General features: G+C 38.8%; 1 protein-coding gene across 1 annotated transcript in view; it reads right to left on the bottom strand.

Annotated features, from left to right (window-relative positions):
• The window catches only part of GRB2 (growth factor receptor bound protein 2), a 68,973-nt gene that overhangs the window by 38,014 nt on the left and 3,314 nt on the right, over positions 1–27,645 (bottom strand). Inside the window, exon 2 of the mRNA XM_058561608.1 lies at positions 22,908–23,123. Within this exon, the coding sequence (XP_058417591.1) occupies positions 22,908–22,985 (78 nt within the window). The 5' untranslated portion in view covers positions 22,986–23,123. The remainder of the gene's footprint in view (positions 1–22,907; positions 23,124–27,645) is intronic.

The raw sequence follows: 27,645 nt of genomic DNA on the forward strand, positions 1-27,645 counted from the left end.
ATATTTGTTCACCTAGTCTTATCTCACTCTTCAGAACTTAGCCAAATGGCCCATCATCTGTGAAATCTGTCACCACCACTTTCCTTTCCTTGTACCTTGTACATACCTCTACTAGTGAACTGCAACTAACTGCATAACCATAGGGCATGTACTCCTATGTCCTTCAAAGAGTAGTGCCTTTGGTTTTGTCACATACCTATACAGAGTAGACATTCAACACCTGTTTAAGGAATGAGTTCATTTCTTCTTTAATAAATAACTGAAGTAACAGTAACTGAAGTTACATTTATTAAGCATTTATCATGTGCCAGAAGTCACAATGTTAGGTGATTTCATCCTCACCACAACCCTGTAAGATGGGTAGATATTATTCCATTTTACAGATGAGGAATCTCAGGTCCATTCAAAGAGGGCAGATAACTTGCCCAAGGAGACATAGCCTGTAAATGGAAAAGGTAGGATTGGAACTCAGGTCTGACCAATTCCAGAGTCCGCGCTTTTAACCACTATGTCTACTTCCCACCATGTGTTGTATTACACTGTCCTTAACAGATCTCCCAAAGACTGCAGTTCACACTATTTTTGACCAATACTTCACAGAATCAATTATCTAGCCAGGTTTCCATTAGGGTTTTATACTTTCTGCAGCTGAGGGAATAGAATTATTTCAGATTAAGAATGTCATGGATAATGAGCTCAGAATAATTCTAAACTGCTTTACATACAACTATCTGGTACCCAACCTAATCCTTCCATTCTATCCAGACAGAAGTATCCAGCCAGTCAGAAAAGGTAGTTTTTTGAGAAAAACTCCTCTAATTTTTTGGAAGGCAGGGCAGTCTGACAATATAAAAACTCGTTTTATTTGGCAGTTTTCAGTCTAATACTCAAACTTCTGATGGCAGACCATGAAGAAAAAGCAAGATCAAACTAATCTTGTAAGCCTCTCCTCTGCTCCCGGCCATCTTTATTTTTAGGACATTCTCTGGCAGGTCTAGTATCAGATGATTGCTAGACTGAGAATATGTGAGCTACACAAGCTGGCAGGTGTCTGACACCAATCCTACTGCAGCTCAATCTGCTGCCCACCCAGATGCTTACATTCAAACTGGGAAAAAGGCCATGAAGAGAGCAGAAGCTAATGGCTCATCTTACATGAGACCCTACTTTTAGCTGTCTCAAAACAAAGCAGAACAAAAATCTTTAAATTAGAATCATTTAAATCTTCCTGGACAGAACCTTAAATCAAAGAAATTCTAAATCCTACTTTAATGAATTCTACTTTGTTACAAGTAATGGTACAGAAAATTAGGCTGTTCTTTTACTCAGAATAAATCAGTTATGCATTTTTAATAGAAACTAAAAACACAGTAAAACTTGAAAGGGATGGCAGAGACAGGCTATTCTGGTAAGATGCTGCCTTTACAACTGTAGTAGTAATGACTGACTGGCTTGACCTGGAAAGGAACATCTGGCACCATCTATATCAAAGTGAAAAGATTCAAATGCAATGGGACTGCAGGGGATAGAAACAAAATGATGAGTAAAAGAAAAAAAGCACCATCAGTACAATTGGAGTCTTTAAAAGATAAAATAGAAGAAAGTAACTGGAAACAATGAATAACCAAAGTGTACCCAGGGGTTGCTCAGGAGCACCAAAAAGATGAATAGGATAGCTAGAGGAATAGATCTTGCTCAGCACGCCAAAAACAAAACCAACCATCCTCCTGAGTCTCCCCACCATCCAACTCGCTACGTCTGTCTATGGAAATACCACTTTCACAATTCCTTTTCCTTTTCCTTTCTTTCATATTCATATCTAATCAGGTATCAAGTCCTACACTTCCTTTAAAACACCTCTAAATATAAGGATGTTCACCTAAGCATTATTTAAAATAGTGGCGGAGTGGGGGGGGCATTCTAAAATGTCCTACAGTAGTGGGATGGTTAAATAAACTACGGAACATTCATATAATGAGATACTCTGCAGCTGTTACAAATGTTATTTACTAAGAGTTTATAATAGCATGGGTGGAGTAGACAATGGGTGGTCTCCTCAACCTCTATTCTGCCTCTACGCAGCAGCCATGAAGCTTGGGTGGGACTGACCCCAACCAAATCTCCTAGGGCAAGTTCATCTCCCCTAACCACAGTGACTGACTTAGTCCTTGGTTACCTGAACCAATCTGCCCAAATCTCAGGGCTTGTGCTGGAGGTGGGAAGGGCACACTTCTCTCTCCCCCTGAAGTTAATGAGGTGTCTTCTAGTCACAGTCCCTGGTGATAGACATACTGATCATGAGAGAAACCAGCCTCAGAACAAAGCTAACACGTGGAATCAAACATACCTACAAAAAAATCATGAAGACACTGAGCTGGAGCCATGATCAAACCATATCTGTTCTCTATCCTACCTCTGAACTTTTTGATTATATAAGCCGATACATACCCTTTATTTTTTCAGACCAGTGTGAATAGTGTATTCTGTTATTAGCAAACAGAGGTTTAACACAATGGGAAAATTTTTTTTTTAATTTTTTGTTTATTGCAGTAACATTGGTTTATAACATTGTAAAAATTTCAGGTGTACATCATTATACTTCTATTTCTGCATAGATTACATCATGTTCACCACCAAAATACTGATTACAACCCATCACCACACACATGTACCGAATTATCCCTTTCACCCTCCTCCCTCCCCCCTTCCCCTCTGGTAACCACCAATCCAATCTCTGTCTCTATGTGTTTGTTTATTGTTGTGGAAAATATTAATTTTTTAAGAAAGACAATTTCATACACAGTATGACCTTTACTTTAAAAATGTCCAGAAAAAATTATTATTAGGAAAGATAATAAAATATAAACAGTGATTATTTCTGGGCAGTAGACTGGGCTAGATTTGGGTACTGATCAGGAACCATCATATATATTTTTTCAATTACTGCCAGACTAATCACTGTCATTGAAATTCATGTTCCATTTACACTCCACCCCTCTGTGACTACTGCCACCTGAAATGCCAGTGTCTCCTTTCACCCAAATCTTAGCCATTTAGATCAGTGCTTCTCTTCCTACCTATAATCCCCAACAACTTCTTTCTCTTACTGCTTAATGCCTTCAGCAATTAATGGCAGCAACCATTATAATAACCACCTCGTTTACTGAACATCTACTGTAACGCCAGCTACAATCCCAGACACTTTATGTTATTACATTTAAATCTAACTGTTTATTAGTCATTTCTATTCAACTAAATATTAAATTCTTAGAGGGTGGGAATTGTTTTACATTTATATTGAGTTGCCTCAACACCTAACATATTCTATAATAAAGCAGAAGTTCTTTTTTTTTTTTTGGTGAGGAAGATCAGCCCTGAGCTAACATCCATGCCAATCCTCCTCTTTTTGCTGAGGAAGACCGGCCCTGAGCTGACATCTATTGCCAATCCTCCTTTTTTCCCCTTTTTCTCCCCAAAGCCCCAGCAGATAGTTGTATGTCACAGTTGCACATCCTTCTAGTTGCTGTATGGGGGACGCTGCCTCAGCATGGCCCAACAAGCGGTGCATCGGTGCGCACCCGGGATCCGAACCCAGGCCGCCAGTAGCGGAGCGCGTGCGCTTAACCGCTAAGCCACGGGGCCGGCCCCCAGAAGTTCTTAATATGGATTCTTTATATACATTTGGAAGGGAGGAAATAGCTTTTAATAGATTCTCAAAGGGTGTGACCCCCAAAATAGGTTAAGAACCACTGCAGTAGAGATTAAACAAATAGTTGTTAAATCTATAACTAAACAGACCACCAATAAGCCAAAGATTCCCAGGTAAAATAGTTTATGATATGTACCAGTCAGCACAAGTAGAGGAACTTATTTCTAATCACATTTTGAGTGTATTACAACGTTTCAGGAATTTCACAGATAGTACTCTGGTGAAATGGAGGCAAACACAGAACTTCCCCTTGATGACTGACAGCACTGTTGACGGTCCCTCTCCACTGGGCTTGCCTGTGTTCACACTCTTCTGTTTGCATGAATTAGCAGTTTAACCTAGTCAAGATACTTTTCCTAGGCCTACCATAATAAGCACAGTAGCATAATGGAGCTAATGATGAATATAAAATTAACACAAGATTTCAGTACTTGAAGGGCTGATAATTGAGAGATGAGAATTCTCACTTGAATCTTTCATTTATAGTGCCACAATATTCTTGCTATGAACCACAAATAAAATTAAAAATTAAACTGTATGGTAACTAATTTAGAAAATCTATAGCAATGGAATCTAGCATTTGCCACAGAGTCATAATGCCATCCATTACAGTCATGCGCCACTTTTTTTTTTTTTTTGTGAGGAAGATCAGCCCTGAGCTAACATCCATACTAATCCTTCTCTTTTTGCTGAGGAAGACCGGCTCTGAGCTAACATCTATTGCCAATCCTCCTCCTTCCCCCCCCCCCCCGCCCCAGTAGATAGTTGTATGTCATAGTTGCACATCCTTCTAGTTGCTGTATGTGGGACTTGGCCTGAGCACGGTCGGAGAAGCGGTGCATGGGTGCGCGCCCGGGATCCGAACCCGGGCTGCCAGTGGTCGAGCGCACACACTTAACTGCTAAGCCACGGGGCAGGCCCATGCGTCGCTTAATTTTGGTCAATGATGAACCGCATATCTGACAGTGGTCCCATAAGATCAGTACCGTAGAGCCTAAGTGTGTAGTAGGCTACACCATCTAGGTTTGTGTAAGTACACTCTATGATGTTCGCAGGACAACGAAATCACCTAACGAGGCATTTCTCAGAATGTATCCCCTCAAACATATCCCTGTTGTTGAGTGATGCATGACTGTACTTGGTTTTAAAAGAGATAGTGAAACAGGAACCGCCTAGAGCAGCAAGTCTCAGGAGTGACTGGTGTCCCTCAATATTAAGGCTGCTTCTTGCTGTGGAAGATGCAGACAGAAGTTACTTTGTCAGGAATGAGTTGAGTCTTGTTATTGTTTACTTTATTCAGCAGTGGGTAGATTCTAAACTGTCCACAATATTTTTAGTCAAACTTCTTCCTATGGTTTAACATTCAATCTCTTATCTTCCCTATCAGATACTCCCTAACTTTCCTATCTTTGTCAGTGGTACCACTATCTCCCCAGTCTCAAAGTCTTGGAATCCTCTGGCTCACCTGTATCTCTTGCCCAATCCTGTCATTTCTTCCCTTGTAACACCCTCTAGATTTTGACTCTTCTCCATGGCCACAAACTTTTTTCATCTGCACGCCTGCAACAAAATTGCTTCCTATTTGATAATAACTAACTATACACTTACAGTTTTAAGTGGTTACGTCAATTAATTTAATACTCACAACAATCTGATGAGGTAAGTACTATTATTATCCCCATTTTTCCAATGAGGAAATTTTGGCACAAAGAAGTTAAAAAACTTGCCCAACATCACATCCATGGCAAACAGCATAGCTGAAGTCTGAACCCAGACAGTCTGGCTCCAGCCTAGGCTCTTCATCCGTAGGCCACTTCTTGCCTCTAATCTTTCCCTGCTTCAATCCGTACTAAAAGTAATCTTTCTAAAACACAGCTTTGGTAAACTCACTCTTCCAGGACCTATTAGAAAATGCTGCTGTTTCATTAAGGTAAATGCCTGCCTTCTGATTGGCCCACAGTTCAAAATCTGAAGCAGATCCAATTATGCTCAAATCTCTGCTCTCCCACTGATTAGCTGTACGATTTTACACAAGTTACTCAACCTCTCTAAGTCTCTGTTAATGCACTTGAAAATGCTCTCGCATTAAGTCGTTGAGAGGATTAAAGAGCAGACAAAGTACCTGGTACAGAGCCTGCCTGGCTCCAAGACTGTATGAGCTCAGTAAGAGCTAATTTTCTTGCCCCACATGAAAGCTTTACTTCAGAAAGGTATCTCTATGTTGAACAAGTCCATCTCTGTACTCATATGTCCTCCCACCTAGAAGGCCCTGATTACTCAGATGGTAGCTACCATATCATGCACTATTTCCTAGCATCTTGAGTCCAAAATTATTTAGTTATAATGCACAACCACTACGTTTGATTCTATCTTACTATAAATCCTCTAAATCAGAATTTAATCAGAAGATCTATTTCATATAACTGTGTTCTTTATAAATTGTTGTACAGGTATATAGAGTTCACAGGTACATATATCTCATCAGCTCAACTCTAAGTTCCTAGTAGACTGAAACTGTCTCCTTGGCAGACACTCAAAAGCTTGCTGACTGACCCATACGTGGTATATGAAAAGAGAATCTTAGAAATATATTAAGTTATGATTTTCTTCGTTTTATATCAACTTACCACTAGATACTCCTAAGAGTTCAAAATTGGATATATCAAAACTATTCAACTTATTTAAATGATTTTAAGCTGGAACAGGGAGTAGCAGCTTAAAGTTCCAGCAAAACTGAAGGTTTCTTTACACTAAGGCCATGAGCCAAAGACATAAACATTTAAGAAGGCATGAACACCATATGCTGCCTTACTCAGTTGAAAGATTCTTATCAACTTTACATTAAGAAAAACTCCAGTTTATTCCTTTGCTTCTTCCAAGCTCCGCTGGTTAGTCACAATATAAGACTCTTGAGACTGTGGGCTGGCATGGACTAGGTTGGTCAAAGACTGACTTTCTGACTCTAGCCAACCAGCCTATTTAAGAACGGCACCAGTCACGACAGACTTGGTGTTTAAGAACTTACTGACTCTCTGATATACCTACCACTACTGGAAAAACAACTCAAAACATTTGTACTCCTTTGATTTAAGGAGAGCATTACTTACCCCAAACATGAACCATCATATTACTAATGAAGAGGCACAGACACTCACAATTAATGAATGCTTAAAGCTCAGGCTTAGATCACCTCATGGAGTCAACGGCTAAAGTCAGGTCCCACTAGAGACGCAAATTCATTTTTTGAATATCATATGGATAGAATGTTAACACAGGTCACCGATACAACAACTTTCAAGCTCCAAGTTTACCACCAGTATGCATACACTCCAAGAGCTAGCTTCTAAGGCAAATTTAAAAAGAGATATTAGTGCCTTGTTGACTGAAACCCACTCCCCAGGGCCTAGAAGAACTAAAATGTCAGTCTATGAACAAATTTTCATCAGCTTGTCAGATCTGCCTGGATTACTTTCCTATGAAGACTTTCCAGACTCTGACTAAGAGAGTATCTCTACCACTTGTTCGTTCTGACTTCAGTGTCTTGTTCGGTTTGGACTCGTTCCAGGTTGGCTACAGCTATGTTTGGCACCACAAAGCACGCCGCCAGTCCTAGCTGTGTTGCTAATAAGAGGTCAGAAAGCATCCCTGGAAATACAGGGACACAAGTAAGAGTTCAAACAGTTGTTCGTAAGCAAACTGTTCTGGCAAAGTTTGAAAAACAAGAAGAAATTCTCCCTTCTCAACCACCTCACTTTTAGCAGAAAAGCAGACTCAAGAGAACATCTGATAAGAAAAGACTCCTCTTCCCAAAATCCAGTCCTCTGCAAAGCTGTTCCTTGGCACTTTCTCTAGGGCTATGAGTTGTGTAAACTATGTAAATTAGACCAAATCATCAGGGTTATTTCAAACTATTCCTGTGAATTTTTTTTCTTGTTTTCTGTATACACTTAAAGAAAAAAGAACAAATTCAGGAGAGAAAGCCAAAGTTTTAGAATCTCCCTCTACAGCGATATTTCTTATATACGTATGGACTATTTGCTGAAATAAAATACCACCATGACTATGGAGGGAATAAATGTCCAAAAACAAAAACTGGTGGGAACTGGGGAGATTTTTTGGACAATAACTTAAATATAATACTGATTGAATATTCTTTGGATCACATGCATAGTAAAGTGTAATTATACTTTACAAAGACTCAAAGGAAAAGTAGCTAAGAAACCTAACCAAGGTGGTGGCAAAAAATAAGGGAATAAAAAACTACAATGGAAATTCAAGAGTTCCTATTTCCTGTCTATGTCACCTAAATAAATGTAACAACAGCTGAGGCAACATAAGAACCAAGCCTGACCTCTGACGAGGCAATGCTGGGTAAAGACAATACCAACTTTGGACTCCATTGAGGAGGATGAATCTCATGTGGGTTTCAATGCTTCCTCTGTCGCAACGCACTAAACTACTGTGTTGCTAGGCACTGTTCAAGATGCTGAGATACAGGAACCTACCAAGATCTGGGGAAACAAAAATACGCTGTAGCCAGAGGTATACAATGGAGCTAAGGAGCAGTGGAGGGGAGGGAGAGAAGAATATCAGGAAAGACTCCTGGAGCTTGGGCTTGCTCTAAGTAATGAGCGAAGAATGGGAGGTGGCCAAGGTTATACCAGACAGAAGGAACAACATGGCTGAAGACCACAAGATGTGAAATAGCTCAGTGTTCAGGGAAACTATGCAACTAACTGAAAGTTGACCACATTTTGTAAATATAGTCACGAAGATTAATTGACCTATTATTTGACATTACTGGCAAATATGGCAAAATTTTGGTATAAGTCAACATAAAGAACTAAAATGACTCTACACTAAGAGTAAGACTTTGCCTACGATTATTTACGTAAAACAGGGTTCTGAAAAGAAAACACAATAATTATGGTTTTGCTAAATTCAAAGAAATGCTGCCTCTGCTCTCTGGATGTGCCTCAGATGCTGCTGTCTGCATAGTTAGCTCAAGACCACATTACACATCCAATGACACAAGGAACCCAAATTAGAAGAGGCAGCACTAGACTCGACATCTTACAGGTCACCCCAGCGGAGCTATTCTAAGAGCATTGTCTGGTCCTTCAATTTTCACTAGTAAAGACACTATACTAGGTGGGAACAGGTTCCCAGTATCTGCCTCTGCACAGGCTGGAGGTGGAAAAGGGGCAGCACCATGAAGAAAGGGGTTTGGGAAATCAAAGGTTCACAAGGAAAGGGAGGAGCACAGACAGTGAAGAACTCATGGGAAAGAGAAAATCCCACCCCAAGCCTACTCCTAGTTCATAGCAGCATTCTACTTTCCCATTCCCTTCCCAATTCTGCCCAAGGCCTTACCTCCAAAGACCAGAGTAACTATAATAACTACAATGGTTTGCAAAGAGACGGGAAGATACGATTCCTGGCATTTCCAGCTGAAACCCAAAACACCATGAACACAAAAACACTGTTATTCGGGTGGTGACATTCTACAGCAGGGCTGTCAAAAAGAACTTTCTCCAATGATGTAAATGTCCTATATCTGCACTGTCCAGTACAGTAGCCACTAGCCACACATAGCTACTGAGATCTTGAAATATGGCCAACACGAGTGAAGAACTGAATTTTTCATTGATTTAAATTTAAATAGCCATATGGCTAGTGGCTACAGTACTGAACAGTGTGGTAAATATCAGGCATATGGAGGCCAAATACTTTGCAGACCAACCTTAAAACACCACTAACGTGCCTTACACGAGAAACAACAGCTTCCACAGAAACATCAGTTTATATGCTTTCAGAAAATAATTTGTCATTAAGTAGGGATTATCAAAGAATCGAGAGAATATTAAACTTTAAGTGTATATATAAGAGTGTGGGTGTGCACATATATATATTTTTAAATCTATGTTCAGCGGACACAGCCAAGATGAGCATAAGGAGACATGATTGAACAATGTGGCATCCTGGATGGGATCTTGGAAAAGAAAAAAAAACATGAGGAAAAACTAAGGAAATCTGAATAAAGTATGGACTTTAGTTAACAATAATGTATCAATATTGGTTCATTAATTGTAACAAATGTAATATACTAATATAAGATGTTAATCATAGGGGAAACTGGGTGTGAGACATATGGGGACTCTGTGCTACCTTTGCAATTTTTTTGTAAACCTAAAAATGTTCTAAAATAAAGTTACTTTTTAAAAATCTATGTTTAAAAAAACTATGTTCAGTAAAGATGTAACAGTTTTACTTTTATCTTAGTGAGAAGATCCTGTTGAGGGGACCCTGGATGAGAGCACAAGTGTTCTACCCTCCCGATAAATAGAATTCTGAATTTTGGGGCTTCATATTTATATTTATATTTGATAAACAATATTAATTGAGTAAATGTTTTCAGGTCTATTAAGAGGAATCTTGAGCTTCTTTATTTACTTGAGCAATTTCTTTCTAAGGTTTCATGAAAAGGTATTCCATTTTCCACTTCTTTGACCACTGAGACTTTTTAAATTTTAGAAACTAATATCTAGATAGCAGGTTTCAGGTGTATATACGACTCTGGACTATACACAGACTTGTTAAATATAATTCATGTTTGCTAATGGAGAAAAAAGGCTTAATCCTTTTCATTTCTGAAGTTACTAAAACACTGGTGTAAAGTTCATGCTATTTTCAATACATGAGAAGTTCTAGTTTAAAGTAGCCCCACTTAAAAACGCTATTCAATATTTTCCACATACAAATGTGTAGCAGAAACCTATTTCCATAAAATATTTCCTTAAAAGGGGGTGGTGGTCATCAGGCACATGAAGTTTGAGTTCGAAGGCACTTATCTGAAGTCTTTTACAAAATGTAGAAGTGTCATAATTACTTTGAAGCTCTTGCACGTGTCATGCTGTTATCAATATGGCTCATGTCTACTTTTATAACTGCCAGATACACTGAAAGGCAATCAACCTTCCAAGTTTAAGTGTTCTAGGATGACTCCAACAACTCTTCAGAGTTGACAGTGAGCTTTGCTAATGTTAGAAGTCCTCCGTAAGTCAGGCATATCTGGATGGACAACATGAGCGTTTCTAAATTATCTCAGAAAACTTTTCAATACTCATGTCTTACTAAGTCTCTTTCATTCAGAACACCCAGTGCATACCTCTAGCACAGCTCTTAAAGCAGTGTATTACTAAATATTATCTGTATCTTGAACCCTTTGCACTAAGCATAGTACCCTTCATCTAGGAGATACTCAATAATTTGTTGCTATGATTCACCAAGATACTGGAATTTATTTAAGTCTTAAGAATTTATCAAAATCCTACAACTATCATGACATACTCAGGGAAAACATAATTAACCAACTAGACCTAACAGACATCTATAGAACGCTCCAACGAACAACAGCAGAATAAACATGCATCTCAAGCACACAGTAGAATATTCTCTAGGACAGACCATATGCAAGGCCATAAAACAAGCCTCAATAAATTTAAAAGAACTGAAATCATTCAAAGTATGTTCTATAAACACAAAGGAATTAACATAGAAATCACCATAGAAGGAATTCTGGGAAATTCACAAAAATGTGGAAATTAACACATTCCTAAATAACCACTGAGTCAAAGAAAAAATAACCAGGGAAATCAGAAAATACTCTGAGATGAATGAAAACAAAAACAACTGCATACCCAAATTTATGGGATGCAACTAATGCAGCATTTAGAGGGAAATTTATAGCTATAAATATCTATATTAAAAGGAAAAATAGGGCCAGCCTGGTGGTGCATTTAAGTGCACGTGCTACGCCTTGGCAGCCTGGGGTTTGCAGGTTTGGATCCCAGGTGTGCAGCGACACACCACGTGTCAAGCCATGCTGTGGTGGTGTCCCATATAAAATGGAGGAAGATGGGCACTGATGTTAGCTCAGGGCCAATCTTTCTCAGCAAAAAGAGGAGGATTGTCATCGGATGTTAGCTCAGGGCTGATCTTCCTCGCAAAAAAAAAAAACAAACAAACAAAAACAAAGGAAAAATACACTATAGTTCATTTCAAATTGAGGTTGCTCTTCTATTTATAAAACCCAAACCCAAAAGCAGGTAATCAAGAATAATTTTTCACCAGGTTATCTGAGAATATGCAGATGAGAAGCATGCCCTTTTTGCGAGGTCTTTAATATCTAATAGGGAAGGAGTGGAGTGTGAGAAAGAACATGCAGAAATCTTACACTTGAACACACAATACCAACAAACCAATAGCTAAATTTATAAAATTATTTGTACAATCTTAAAAGGCAACAGGCATGTGTAGTTATATTAGGCATTCAAAGAAAACAGATAAAGGGTTTCTGAACACATAGAATACGAATTTCCAACTTAATGAAAACTTAAAGTACTGGTTCTTTCTACACCAGTAACCTAAATTTAGAAGGAGACCAATCAAGTAATTAATCTCAAAGAAAGACATACAAGGCTACTAGTTTCCACTTCTAGCGCTAAGCGAGGCCATTAGTCACAAATTCATTTGTATATCTGATGTGGACAATATTACCACAACTTTTGGGAAAATTCACAGCCCTTTCAGGTTCAAGATCTACTCTGACTCAGCTTTACCATGTGACTCTGAGCAAGTCTTAATCATTATGATCTTCTCTAATAGCCTGACATAGAAATCCCTTCAGCTACTGCTGTTTTCTAAAGAGGTACGGTACACTTAAACAGAAACCCCATCCTTCCTTCCACAGCTGAAGTACCTGCCTACTTTCATTATGAAAATTCTGCATATGGTTTCACTGTGTTTCTCACTGTACCCAGAAAGCATTGTAAAAGTAACTACAGCTATATTTGTTAAATGTTTCTTTTTTGAAAGGTTACAGAAAAACGGAACAGTGATTTTCTCTGGGAAGAGAATTTGCCTTTTACATTTTCTAACAATGAGTGTGACATTTGTTTATTTAATTTCAAAAAAGTTATCTGGGTGACAGGACGGGAGTATGGCCTAACTTTCTTTTACACTTTTAAACTAAATAGCTCTAATAAATGTTTAAAAAGAATAAAATGCAGACAGCTGAGTTTTTAAATACACAATAGATAACTAAAACCCAGTAATAACTGCAAATCTTTGTCTCTTAATTTTACTTTTCAAAGCCAAACATTTTATAGAAGTTGATAAATAATAAAATGTAAGCTTGACTAGAACTAAATATGGACAAAACATAAGGAATGAGGAATGGATAATTAAACCTCTGAAAAGCTGTAATTTACCGCATTGGTTAATTTTAATCCTGTTTGGAGACTGACCTAAGTCAAAATTAAACACATAAGAAAGCACATAATATAACTTTCATATCAGGTACAGGGAAAAGGTAAGCTAGATATAACTAGAAATCTGGGCAGCAGACCAGTTTTAGGGCTAATGTGGTTGTCTATAAGGGAAAAGGGCTGAGCATATTTCTAGTTTATTGTCATGTATTCTACTTGAAGTCTATGTAATAACCCTAGACAACGTGAAAGTTGGTTGTGCTTCCTGCACCAAGAAGAGTCTTAATATGAAAGAAATTTGCTCCATGAAGCTGTACACAGTGACTTTTTTCCGTGTAAGAAGGCAAAACAGGCCCTGAAATGTTTGTTGACTTGTAAACTGACATCTGGAAAACTACTGTAGTGTTTTCGTTTTTCATTGCTTTTCTGATTACGAAACTAATATATGCTTGCAAGAATACCCATTATAGAAATGTATGCTATAGAAAGTGAAAGTTCTCCATAATCCCAACATCCAGAGAAAACCAACTGTTATCAACATGACAGTTTTCTTTTTTCTTTATACTGCAGTACACGTAAGTGAGGATGTTTCAGTAAGTCGCTCTACCTTTTTCTCAAAAGCTCTCAGCTCGGCCTCCTGGCTCTAAAGCTAACCATTTGCAGCATCAACTAAACAAAGCCTGGTTTGTCTGTCTTCCCATCTTTTTCCAAACATGAGTTAGGATGGGTGATCTCCCTCTAGAAGGGATTCATTTAGCCAAAAAAGTATAACCGAATTAAAACTACATCTATGAACACACCAATATCTCAGCTATCAAAATTACTTATTAACTTAACAACTGACACAGCTATGAAAGCAAATTAATCACTAAGGAAAGCACAAAATAAACTGTGCCTCAGAAAAACTATGTGTTGTTATCAAGTACCTTAGATGCTGAGTAAAGAGGTTTAATCATTTCACAAATCTGGTTCCACAGTCCTACAGAACACTGTCAAACTGTGAAATAATGTTCTATGTTGAAGGAGACTAGAGTATGAAGCAAACATTAACTGCACTACTATTATGTATTCTGGCTACACATTACGGGCCATTCTCATTTAACTTGATCTCAAGTAAGTAATCTGTTCAGCCCTTTTGGACAACAGAGCAACATGTATATCAAAAGCCTCCTTTGAGATTATAAACTAAGTTATTAATAGAAACAAGCTAAATATCCAGCAATAGGGAAATAGATAAGTCAACTATAGATCATTAACTTTAAAAATATTTTAAAATATTAAACCATTAAAAATAATTAGTAAAATATGGAAAAATTGTAACATATATTGTATTTTAAGTCCACTACAATTACAGCACTATAAAAATATGTGTATAATGATAACACCTAGAAGAGACCTAAAATAGTAAAAATACTGGAGTAGGGGGTTTACACAGGATTTTGAGTTTTCTATCTTTCTTTTCTATTAATGTATGTTAAAGTAACTTTAAATGTTAAAGTAAAATGGAAATACTGCTAATAAAATGCTGTAAATACATTTTTTTCCCTTAGCAATTCATTCCAAACCATACATATTTATCTATGAAAATAAAGATACATGAAACAACGACACAAAGAAGACATGCAATGATCAATATTCTGACTGAAAACACACACTCCTTTCTTGTTCCCTGTAAAGCCCACAGTTTCAAGGTCCAAAATGCATTTCCTTTCACGGTATAACTAAACTGGTGCTTTTTGCACTTTTCAAAAGCAAAACACTACAAACGTTTTGCTAAAGCTAGATTTTAAAAGTCCACTGTTAAACTAAAGAATAAATAAATTAGTTAAAAAAAGCCATTGTTAAGGTGAGAAAAATTTGTCAATATTTTACTGCTGATACTTAGTACCTGTTTTGATAAAAATATTAGGACAGAAAATACAAAAACTACTGCTAGAAATGGTACCAAAGTAGGCTCTAAGCTTTCCCACAGGTAAAGAAGAAAACAAAACATTATTTATAGCATCCTTAAGATTTTAAAAAGTTGTTTGGGGGAAAATACACCTATTCTTGGTATCGAGATCAGAGAGAATATTCTCCCACGGGTCCTCACCAAGGACACTTACAGATAATGAAAGACTCCTTAACATCCTTACAGTAAATACAATAATGAGTTTTTCCCAAAGCTGTTGCTTCTAACATGTCTTAGTGTTAGCCAAGAGCGTAATCCCTCAACTCCATTCAGCCAAAGCAATCTACAAAAGAGAGGCCCCCCAATCAGACACTGTGCAGGTATCCATCTCTGCTTTCAGGCGTAATCCTGAGAGAAATGTAATTTATCAGTTTAATTAAAACAATAAAGTTACATTCAAATAGTAAGTAGTTAACGTTGCATCTATTTTACCTTGACCAATATGCCAGGAAGTTAAAGCTCTCTGGTCAGGGGCTGGTTGGTTTGTTAACATTCTTTTTCCCCTAGCATAGAAACTACTTGTCTTTCACACAATCCTCCATCAATACTGTGCTTTCAGCTGAGCTCTGGGACAAGGTTTGAACAGTTCTGAGTTTGAGGTACTATCAGGACAAGCACCTGGCTAGTTTTATGGGTAGAGTCATGTAACTTAACAGCTACCTGAGCTGGGGGTTGGACTGACATCCTCTTATCAAGTTGTGCACCTGAATAACATTAATAAAACCAATGGCAGCTGCATTATTGTCTACGTTATGCTAGTCACCACTTTAGGCACACCCATATATTAGCTCCTTTAACCCTCACCGTGACTCTAGGAAGGTAGATGCTACTGTTCCCATTTTACAGATGAGACAACCAAAGCACAAAGTAAATTACCTGATATCACAATGCCAGATCTGCCAGCGGCAGACCGGGGATTCAGAGGTGGGTCTTGGGCGAGCCCCGTGGCTTAGCGGTTAAGTGCGCGCGCCCCGCTACTGGCGGCCCGGGTTCGGATGCCGGGCGCGCACCGACGCACTGCTTCTCCGGCCATGCTGAGGCCGCATCCCACATACAGCAACTAGAAGGATGTGCAACTATGACGTACAACTATCTACTGGGGCTTTGGGGGACAAAAAAGGAGGAGGATTAGCAATAGATGTTAGCTCAGAGCCGGTCTTCCTCAGCAAAAAGAGGAGGACTAGCATGGATGTTAGCTCAGGGCTGATCTTCCTCACCAAAAAAAAAAAAAAAAAAAAAAAGAGGTGGGTCTACCCTGAAGCACGTGTTCTCTACCACAATACTACGTGTGTCTCATTCCACATCCAGAAGGAGGTGAAACTGAGGGAGTATCTGCCAAAAGGACCAAGATTTTCCTCAACAAGTCATTTTAAGTCACTTTTTAAAAGACCTCTAAGTTTTATGACACTGAGCATAACAGCCACAGTGAACTTTGAAGAAGCATAACAGCCACAGTGAACTTTGAAGATTTAAAACCAGGTTAAACCTCAGTCATTAAGAAACCAACCAACCCACCCCTGACTGGAGCACTTCAACTTCCTGGAATATCCATCAAGGTAAAATAGATGCAAAATGTTAACTACTTACTATTTGAACATAACTTTATTGTTTTAATAAAACTGATAAATTAAATTAAAGTAATACAAAAGAGTGCCTAAAAGGAGTAAAAATCACCTGAAATCCAGCCCCTTGGAGATAACCCTTACCTTTTAAGACACCATTCAGAAAGAAGTCTATGTATTTAATAAGCCAACAGAAATAGAGAGCAATTTTCCCTAAATGGGCTCTCTCTCTAGTTTGATCTCATTTGGGTATCCTTACAGGACAGTGGTTAAGAACATGGAATCTGGACTCAAACCAGCCTGGATGTGAATCCTAACTTGTGAACTTGTGCAAGTTGCTTAACCTAAACTTCAGGTTCCTGATCAGTAAAATGGGGTAATAGTGTCTGGATTATTGTGAGAATTAAAAGGGAATACAAGTAAAATAGTACGTGGCTTAGTGCAAGGACATATTAAGCACTCAACATATTAGTTACATCATTACTTTTTAAAAGAGGATCTATTTACTATAATTTTATTTATTTATTCCCCCCCCCCCAAAGCCCCAGTAGATAGTTGTATGTCACAGCTGCACATCCTTCTAGTTGCTGTATGTGGGACGCGGCCTCAGCATGGCCGGAGAAGCGGTGCGGCGGTGCGCGCCCGGGGTCCGAACCTGGGCTGCCAGCAGCGGAGCGCGTGCACTTAACCGCTAAGCCACGGGGCCAGCCCTAAAGAGGATCTATTTAAACATTTCTCTGTGCAAGTGTAGACATTATTCTTTGTTGATATAGACTTACATCAACACTAACACCCTTATAGTATTCCATTTTACAGGCACCATAATCAGTTTACATAGTACCATACTGATGGGCTACTCAGGGGTGTCGTTGTTTGTTTGTTTGTTCGTTTTGCTAATATAAGTATTTCCAAGGATTTGAAGATGCCCTTTTTTACACATTTTAACCTCTCTGAAATGCATCTTCCAAATGATCGTATTTCATAATTGCAGAAATTTCTTTTCTAGGTGGCACATAGATTCATTGAAATAAACATCCTTATGTCTACATTTTTAAAAACTTGAGAATTTTCTTAGAATAAATTCTTAAAAGTGGAAAACCTGGGTCATTTTGTGTTATATGTCACCAAGCCACTGCTCAGAAAGACTGTATTGGTAGAAACCTCCACTGGCAGGAGGTGACTGTACTCATTTCTCTACACCCTGGGCAACAGAGGGTTGGGTTAATCTTTATCATCTTTTCGAATCTGACAGCAAAATGATCTTTTTTTTTTTCCATTTTTTTCACTATTGCAGTCAACCTACTTTAGATAGGATGTCCAATAAGTCACTCAAAAGCAGTGCCACAAGGCTGCTGCCCACGCCTGGCAGGTGAGCAAAGCAGGACTGCTGATACCTTACATTCCTGGCTTCCTCATACCTGACAGGTAAGAGGGACATTAATGTACTAGAGAGGAAGCATCAGAGCCAGATCTATGATCAAACCACAGCTTTGCCACTTACTAGATGTGTGAACCTGACCAAGTTACTTAACTTCTGAGCCTGTTTCTGCATCCATAAAATGGGGCTAATACCACCAACCTTTCAGTGCCCCCAAATTACAAATAACATATACCTTCATGGCATCTAGTAAATGCTCCATAAATGGCAGCTATTCAATGAGGACTTCAACTGTAATGGCAGCTCTTCAATGAGGACTTCAACTGTAATGGCTTACAGAGGTGAAACGTGAAAGACTCCAAAGGAACACTGCATTTCCTTACTCACTTCTTTCTCCAAACAAGAATGGGGGGTCTTTAGCCAGCTCCCCAAAAGGAGTCTTGTATAGGAGCTGAAAGTTCATTCTTAGCACCTATTAGGAAATGTCCATTCAGGTGACAGTGGGAGAAATGAACATAAAGAAAGGCAAACAAATTATCTGCCATAAGAGAACTCAGTTTTCATCCTTTTTTTTTTTTTTTTTTGGGGAGGAAGATTGTCCCTGAGCTAACATCCGTGGGAATCTTCCTCTATTTTTTTGTACATGGGACGCTGCCACAGCATGGCCTGATGAGCAGTGTGTAGGTCCACGTCCAGGATCCGAACCCGCGGACCCCAGGCCTCCGAAGCAGAGCGCACAAACTTAATCACTACGCCACTGGGCTAGCCCCACAGTTTTCATTCTTAAAGATTAAATGCAATATTCTGGGTTTAGTTAACAAGATTAATAAGAATTCTTATTAACAGGCAAATAAATGCTTCTAAAAAGCGTACTGATACTAGGACTTTAAAATATTGAAAAAATAAAAAACCACTCCAACCTCTTATTTCTTATGTACAGAAATTCAGGACTTATAGCTGTTGTTAAAACTGTAACCAATCAAACCCTAGTTCAGATTCCTGGCTCTTGGGAGCACATTCAATGAGCATTCTTTTCTCAGTTACACAGGAGACTTATTCAAATGTCCCCAGCTGACAGGCAGAAATCCCATTATTTTTCCTTTCGGCATCTCGCAAACCACCCCCATCCTTCATTCCTAGTCTCCAATACCTATGCAGGCACTTATCTCACACCTGATGGCTGCAACCTTCCAGGCTGAGACTCCAGACTTCCCTCCCTGCGATGCATTATACACACAGAACACATTTGTCATCAGCTAAAAACCTTCAGAGGCTTCAAGGACAAGATCAAACTCTTACTGGGTTTTTCTTACCTGGCTCCAACTCGACCTTATTTTCCACTATGTCACAGTCTATAACTTTATTCTAGCATTCCTATCTCAAACACAACAAGCACAAACCCCCTCCCACCCCTCCCTTCTCTTCTCCTAGCCCTGTCCTATTCATCTCAGAAGGTCTAGTTTTTCCATACAGCTTTCTCTGACTTCAGCTCTTACCAATCTCTTCCCTTCCTAAACTACTCTGGCAGTTACAGTGTGTAACACAACCTTAGCATTCCATTAAATACCAGTTCACTACTAAGTACTAAGAGTTTGTGATCTTGGACAAATCATTTAATTCTATGGGCCACCATTTCCTCATCTGTAAAACAATAAAAGTCTAAATTCAGAGATTTTAAGTCTTTTCCCGTTCTAAAAATCCTCTAATTTTATATACTGCCATATACTGTTTCACATATTAATCTCACTTCTCTTATTTGATTTTAGAGTTCCTAAAGGGAGAAAGTACATCTTGTATTTCTTCCCCAACTCTCAAAGCAACTTACTGCAGGATGTGGCTCAAGAAGATGCTCAGTAAATGTGACACTGAAATAGGGTCATCAGCACTGAGACAGAAGAACGCTTCAAAGATCTGAGTGTGACCCCAAGACCTATTTCTAAGGCTGTTTAGGAAACTGGTAAAGGCAGTCACTGCCAGACAGAACAGAAGACGCCTAGATGACCCACTGCTGGTTTTCTTCTAGAGTGGAAGGTCTGCCTTGATAGAAAACAAGAAGCTGGCTCTAGAAAGGAATGAGCACAGGTTTGAGAGCTCAAAATGGTTTCTTAATTCCTATGCAGGCTTATGTGAAGTACATGTACATAAACCCTAAAGGGTACATGTAACTTTTAGGTAAGCTCAGACACTTTACGTGCTCTAGGGAGGAGTATTCAGGAGCCTTGTTCAGTGGCGAACCCCGGCCCTGCAACAGGGGGGAATCTAGGTTGATTTCAGCCACACAAGGCCTGAAACTTGCCTTAGAAGAGCAATTCCTTCCATTTCTACGCCCCAGTGCCCTCCGGTCCCCAAAGAAAAACACAAGCTTTTGTAAGAGAGAAAGTAACAAAGGCAGATATATTGATGCATTCAGCTCTATTTTAGGCTTCCAGTAAAATGTTTTTACTTTTCTCTCTTCTCAGGGCAGTACAAGTCAATGTGTAGATTGAAAGTAAGGAAGTGGTCTGCTGGAAGACAGAAGTCAACGTTAACCAAAAGTTAATCAGGAACTCCAAGACACTGAGAGGATGTAATCTTTCTGAACTCTAGTTAGAGGCAGAGGGCTAAGCCCCTTTCTATTTCATTACCTTCAAATAAAATGTATTCGATACCCACAGGCACATGCCTCCTTTATTAAGAGAGGGCAAATATATTCCTATTTCAATCAAGTTAAACTGGTCAATGCTATTTCAGCCACTTCTAAACATGTTTTGGCTCATAACTAATATCCTAAAGAGTTACCAAATCAAAGCCACTCAAATGAAGCCAGTTACTCCTTGAATAATCAAATAAAGAAAACACTGCTTTTTTCACTAACAGCTCTTAAGACAAAGCAATGTCCCTCCTCTTCACTCAGCTGTTTCACAGAATTATGAGACAAAGGGCAACTACTGTATCGTCACTTTTTTTTTGGAGTAAAGCCACAAGATTACTAACAAATAGCTAATGGCCACCATTCAAAAGTAATAATGGCATTATGACTTCATATGCCAGTTATCTACCAAATTGGAAAGAACCAAATATATATATTTTCCCTCTTCCCAGAAAAAATTTGAAAGTCAATGTGAGCACTCTGATTCACTCTCTCTCCCATCATAAAAACTTCTGGGGGAATGTTAAACAGTATCACCTTCTCTAATGCTGTAACGATGGGAGAGAAGCGTTTTACACCTGTTCAAGAGTTTACCAATTTAAGTTGGAAAACTTATAAAATGTTTATGGTCTACATCAAGGACAAACATCAATGATAGTAACCAGGGAAAGTTCTCTAAAAATTCTTAAAAACAGACCTCAAGTCCCTAGTTTTGTTTCAATTTGTTGCTTTAGTGCTAACTATGCAACGAGATAGACTTAAGAGAAAAATATGAACTATCAGGCTTCCAGGTTCAAGTTTCTAGGGTAAGCTTAACGGAGAAATCTAAGTTTGTGTTTAAAAAAACAAACATGGCCCCCAAAGGTTTTTGTGCAGGCTACAAATGTGCGTACTTGAGTAGCCAATCTTATTATGACATCACGAGCAGGTTATCTGCTGAAAACAGTAATCATCTATGAAAACATTATATTACCTCCTATGTACACCAATGATACGAAGTAATTCAGTAGTCTAAGTTATGTTTACTCTGATTTCTACCTCTTTAAGAAAACAGAAACAGAAGATGTATGTCACTCTAAAATCTGTAGCTGGTTCTGTCTGCTTTCTGACAATTTAGTGCTGACTTTGAGAATACCCTCAAAAAGCCTGGTGTCACAAAAACAGCTTTGAAAAGAACACACACACAGTTTCCCTCTCCTTAAAGGGCTCTTCAATATCATCTTCTATGAAGTACAACTTATATGTCTAACATTTAGAAACCACTGCGCAGATAACTTCAGAGTTGAACTCTATGCCTTGGGCAATGAGAGCAAAATAGTAACTATCCACAGGTCTGCACAACTTAAAAAAAACAATCACTAGTCCTTGTCTAAAACCGTATTTCCACATTTCCACTTTCCTCCTCTTTGTAAAATTCTAATAGTTTCATTCAGGGATAGTAAACAAATGGGTGGCAAATTCCAACAATCAGACTAAGGCTTAAAGGAAAAAAATGTCAAAACTTGCGAGCGAGTGAATACGCAAACATTACACTTCAGGTTTTCCTCATTTGGAGTTGACACACTATTCGATAACACCCACCCTTGTAAAAATAAATTACATATCCCAAAGGGCAAGCTGCTCTAGTCAATTGGGTAAACAACATAATTAACATGTGCCAGTTGGAAAGAGAATCCTCATGTAAATAGTGGGGCTCAGAAAGAGCTGCAAACTGTAAAGAAGCTTATTTTTAAACTGTCAGCAGGTTTCTTTTGTGCAATTAGAGTCTAATATGGGGTAATTGCTCCACAAGTTTCTTTTAAGAAAATCGAAATCTGACTTGTACAACAGCACGTTAAACTTTACTATTTAGAACTCCATTAGCTTTTTCATAAAGAAAAAAATACACTAAGGTTCTTTAACGAGTTTTGGGATATACTTCTAACCACCTCTCTAAACTAGAAATTAATTTCTAACCGACTAGGATCATATTCCAGAATGCAAAAATCTTTTAACTATGTAAAATAAGACTGAGTGCTTTTACATAAATACTTCAAGTTTAGGTCTTTTAAAAATACTCTAAATTTTAATAAAACTCTACAAGGTAAATCAATCTACTCATATACTTCCTTACTATAATCATATCGCTTTGACTTTACTTGCATTACCAATATCAACAAGCAAAGAGAAATACTTGAGGCATTCACACAAAGGCAGTTAAAGACCATACATTACACCAACCCTCTTAAGTCATATTTAATATTCTACTCAGCATCTATCTCAGCTATCCAAATCACACACGACGGTAAATGTTAAAAGTGGGCAATGAAAAAAGAGCGAGCCCGGCTTCTTTACATAGTATCAGGGCAAAAGAAGGTATGTGGGTACAAGCAGAGGCCATCTCAGCATTTGCTTGGCATCAACACTTACCTTGAGGATGTCCCCCCTTTTGAAGCTCAGCTCGTCGTCTGCAGTAGCTTTGAAGTCATATTTGGCGATGGCTTCCATTCTGAGCGCTGCTCAGTGCTCAGCAGGCTGAAGCAGGGGGGAAGGGAGTCTTCCCTGCTGAAGCAACCCAGCACTCTGGGCTCAGCCTCGTCTCTCTTTTGGGACTCGCTCCTGCACTCCGGGACACACAATGCCACCCTGGATCAGAAGAGGGATGGGATGATTGAGAGAAGTGGCCAGGATCGAAGGCAGCCCCGCCCTGCCAATCGGCCTGCTGTCCCAGCCCCCACGCCCCCTGGCTCAGCCTGGTTCAGCCCTCCTCCCTCCCTTCCAGGCAAGAGTCCTGATCTCCTTCTTCCTCTTTTCAGCCTCAGCCCCCAGGCGACTGACAGGCCCGCTGGCCAATGGCAGCAGCTGCTTGAGCTGTTCCAGAACACACTTCCTCTTCCTTCCCGCTGGGTGTGTGCAGTGTGCAGAAACCGGCTGGAGTCCCGTTCAGTCTCCGCCTTTCCTCCCTCACCCCTTACACTGTTCTCTGGGCATGAAATGCAGACCACTGAAAGAAAGGCCTCACCCTGGGGATGGCACCCTACTTTTCTCAGTTAAATAGGCCTATCTCCCTCCTATCTCCCTGCCAACGTTTCTGGTTTTCTGAAAATGTTGGGTCCCCTATCCAATCAAAAGCAAGCAATGTGGGCTTTGGTCCTGAGCTGCTTTAACTGTTCTCAGAAACTAAACCTTGGTCTGCTCCTAGGAAAGCGGGGGCAAGTGAACCTAGGAACTACTTTTTTATTCTATTTGCTACTCTGAGCACAGGCAGCTCTCTCTCTCTACCACTTCCCAACTGTGATCAGCAAGCTCAGGTAACTAGAGAAAGGAGATCCAGCTCAGAGCCTTTTGCTGGTGGAGACCTGCTCTTGCATAAGAACCCTCAAGACTCTGGGGTCCCCAACAGTCCTTGAAATAGATGTCCAAAGTTCAGCATTCCAGAAGTAGCCCTCACATTATTTCTAACTAGCCTGAGGAGCAGAGCTGAAGTCCTAATCTACATGTGAAACAAATCCCTTTTTCAGAATCTGAGCAGCCTGGTATCTTGTCTGGGGAAAACAAGTGCAACGAGATGGTGCCAGAAAGTCAAACAGAAGTCTCTCACACAATTACCCTGAGAACAGCTACTTTTGTCAGAGCCAGAGGAGTACTAAACTGATCCAAACGGCATTTTGCAGGTAAAGATTCTGTAATAACCCTCAGGTAGTATACCAGGTGATGGTGAACTGTGGGCAGTACAATCACTGTGGTAGCAGAGTCTCCAGCCATGAATATGGGACACAACCTAGACTTTTGCATAACTAAAGGAAAATAAGGCCCCAATCTTGTTGGATCAGTCACCATTTTCATACAGGCTAAATAAAAGCAGAAAACAACACTGACACTGGCAGAATGGGGACAGATTATTTATAGTGACATCCTTCTTGGATAATTACCCCCTAGCAGAGAACTCATTTGAGGGGCACCAGTGATTATTACTCTTTTGTTCTAAAGTGAACAATTCAGGCATTAATCAAGCATAGCTGCAAAACAGACACAGCAGTAAACCAGCTGGGAATATTAAGATTAGAGGGAAATAAGTATTACCTAGGAGCAAAGAAATCACCTGGTAATAACAAGTCCTTCAGTCAAATTCTGAAAGCCAAACATTTTGCTGCAGGTCAACTAATAAACCAAACCAATGTTTATTCTATCAGGGCATACCGAGGATATCCTACGTGGCACTGGTTCTAAGAGAGGAAAGTAAAGAAAGAGTTCTAGCAAATATAAAAAAATATGAAGATCAGTCTCAGAGTATTTATTTTTGTGTGTCCTTAAACACTTTTTACTTACACTCTCTGCAGTTACTTTATTTTTTATCAAACTAATCCATGTACATAACTTTAAAAGACAGAGTATTAAAAGGCTTATGAAAAAGAGCAGTTCCCTATTCCAACACTCACAAGCAATCACCCTCTATTTTGTTGTTAGCTTTCTCCTTGTATTTACTTTCAATATTTCTAAGTAATATGCTTCTGCTGTTTCTTAATTTATTCCAGCCATTATCTATCACCTGAAAGATGAGGACCTAGCTGTTCCACCCCTGCCAATTTCCCCTTGCCCCATCCCAGTCATAACACATATTCATTCCAGTTTAAACAGCAGTATTACATTAGAAATATTGTTCACTGGTGATCTATATAACGTATTACAACCAACCTTCCTTTCTAGTACAATCCTTCAATTTTTCCCGGCATTAATAACTGCTTTTCTTTTTCTGCCTACTTTCTAATGTGTGTACCTATTTTTAATTTTTTACAAACGCTGCAAAAGCTCAGCTACATGCCTATCAGTATTTTCCATACCCTGACCCGACCATTTACTTTAACTGGTCTCCAGGTCTGATTGTTGGGACTACGTATCAATGATGGGAAGCTGAAGAATTGAGCAGATTTTAAAAAATAAGGAGCTTCATTTTTGAGAAATGGAAATCAGACAGAAACCCAAAGCACTGTCACGGTCAAGGTACTATGTAGTAAGAGGGCATAAACTTCCATGTCTGCTCAGGATTTCAGACAACCGCAGTGTAACGGAACAGCCATAGCATAAAAACCAAGACAGTTTTCAACACTCGTTTTCCTGCTGTTACTCATCTACCACAGGTTTCCTAGAAAAAGCTTTAACAGATCAACACTCTTGAAAACTGTGTTTCAAGTAACTATTGCTCTGTGAGATATCGTTTGACAAAAATGAAAACCAAGCACAGTCAATACTTCTGTGGTTGAGCCAAATAAAAACTAGCACCTCACAGAGAAAACCTGAAGAGGTCAGCTTATTAGGCTCTCCACAGAAAAGAGCACACAAGCTAAAGAATTCAAAAGGGTGTGTTTCATTAAAGACAAAAAAATTCTATCACATACACAACACTAATTACTAAAAGGAAGAAATCTGACACTGGACACAATGTATAATGATTTTAACAGAGTAGACGCTGCTGTTCATTTCCCAAGAAAATGGGTTGGAAGTACACTTAACACTGAAGCCTAATGAGAACAGGTCTAAACTGTTACCAGCACATACCTCTGCTGCCAATCACAAGCAGTGAATTTTAAGAAGGCAAGTGCAACTTGAATTGTTCATTTCAAGCAATATGCACTGTATCCTAAAATGCAGTCTCCTACAGGTATTTGTAGGATTTTATTTTCTTTCTTCCACTTAACTCTCTTCTTCCCAAAATTCACAGAAACTAAAATACACAACACTTACTGGGCCAGCATAGCTTAGAGTTAAGTCTGCACGGCCCCTAAAGGCAAGCTGACCCCCATTCAAGTAATAACCCTGACACTTACCAGCTATAACTGTGGGCAAGCCTCTTAAACAAGCCCCAGTTTTCTTGTCTGTAAAATGGGGATAATATCACCTACTTTATAAGATTCACTGAACATTAAATTAGGTAATATAGATAACATACGTGAAGTGCTTTTGGACAGAGCCCAACATTAAGTCACTCAAAATAAATTAAAATGTGACTGTATTTAAAACATATGATAAGATGGTCGACTTCACTACTAAAAACTGCAAATTAAAACAGTGAGATTTCCTTCACCTACTAATTGGCAAAATTTTTTACAGATTTATAATATCCAGTCTCTGCAATAGTCTGAGTAAACAGACTCTCAGACTCTTTATCCAGTGTTCATCCATATAACACTGTGAGCAGTTCCTATATGCCTGACAATGTGCTTGGCGCTGGATTATAATAAAACCATTACGGAGCCTACACTCTAGCAGGGAATTAATTAGTTCAATCTTTTTGGAGAGTAATTTTGTAGTACCTATTGACACTTTAAAATACATACCCTTGAATAAGCAATTCCACTTCCCAAATTTATCTCACTGAAAAAGTGACAGAAATACCATGTGCAAAATACATATACACCTGATCCATATCCATGAGCATTATCTATGGAATACCTTTCTGTATAAGTACCAAAATATATTATCAAGTTAAAAAAACTGCAGAAAAATTACAGTTTATCCCATTTCTGTAAAGCAAAATAATATATACTGGTGTGTGCTAAAGAAAAAAATCAAAAGGTTAACTAACAATGGTTATCTCTGGGAGCGAGATTACAGAATATTTTTATTTTCTGCACTATACACCACAATTATGTTTTCATTGTTTTTACTATAAGCATGTATTACTTTTGTAGTTAGAAAAAACAAAAACCAAAATCTGATGCTCTGGAGTTAGACCTGGATTCAACTGCCACTTTACCATTTACTAACTGGGTGGGTGACAATGGAGAAATAATTTCTATTCTCTAATCCCTAGTATCCCTTAGCTGACAAATGAGAATAACAACAGCATCTACCCTATAAGGTCATTTTGATGAATAAAAGAGATACCACCTATAAAGGCCTTAGCAGAGTCTCTGGCATAAAGTGCTAAGAGGTGTTAACTAGCATCACCAGTCCCTTTTCAAACACTGGTCCACATGTTCTCATAGTAAATACAGAACTTCCATCTACATACAGACTCAGAAGAAATCTATGGTAGGCAAATTAACAGACCTATTAAGCATAAACTTTAAAATTAAATTGCTCCATATCACAGTCCTAACAATGCTCAAATATCTATACATATAAAAACTAATCACATCTACAGTCAATTATTCTCTTAGCTTTTAAA

The sequence above is a fragment of the Diceros bicornis genome, chromosome 18 (genome assembly GCF_020826845.1).
Source record: "Diceros bicornis minor isolate mBicDic1 chromosome 18, mDicBic1.mat.cur, whole genome shotgun sequence".
Classification (NCBI taxonomy): domain Eukaryota; kingdom Metazoa; phylum Chordata; class Mammalia; order Perissodactyla; family Rhinocerotidae; genus Diceros; species Diceros bicornis.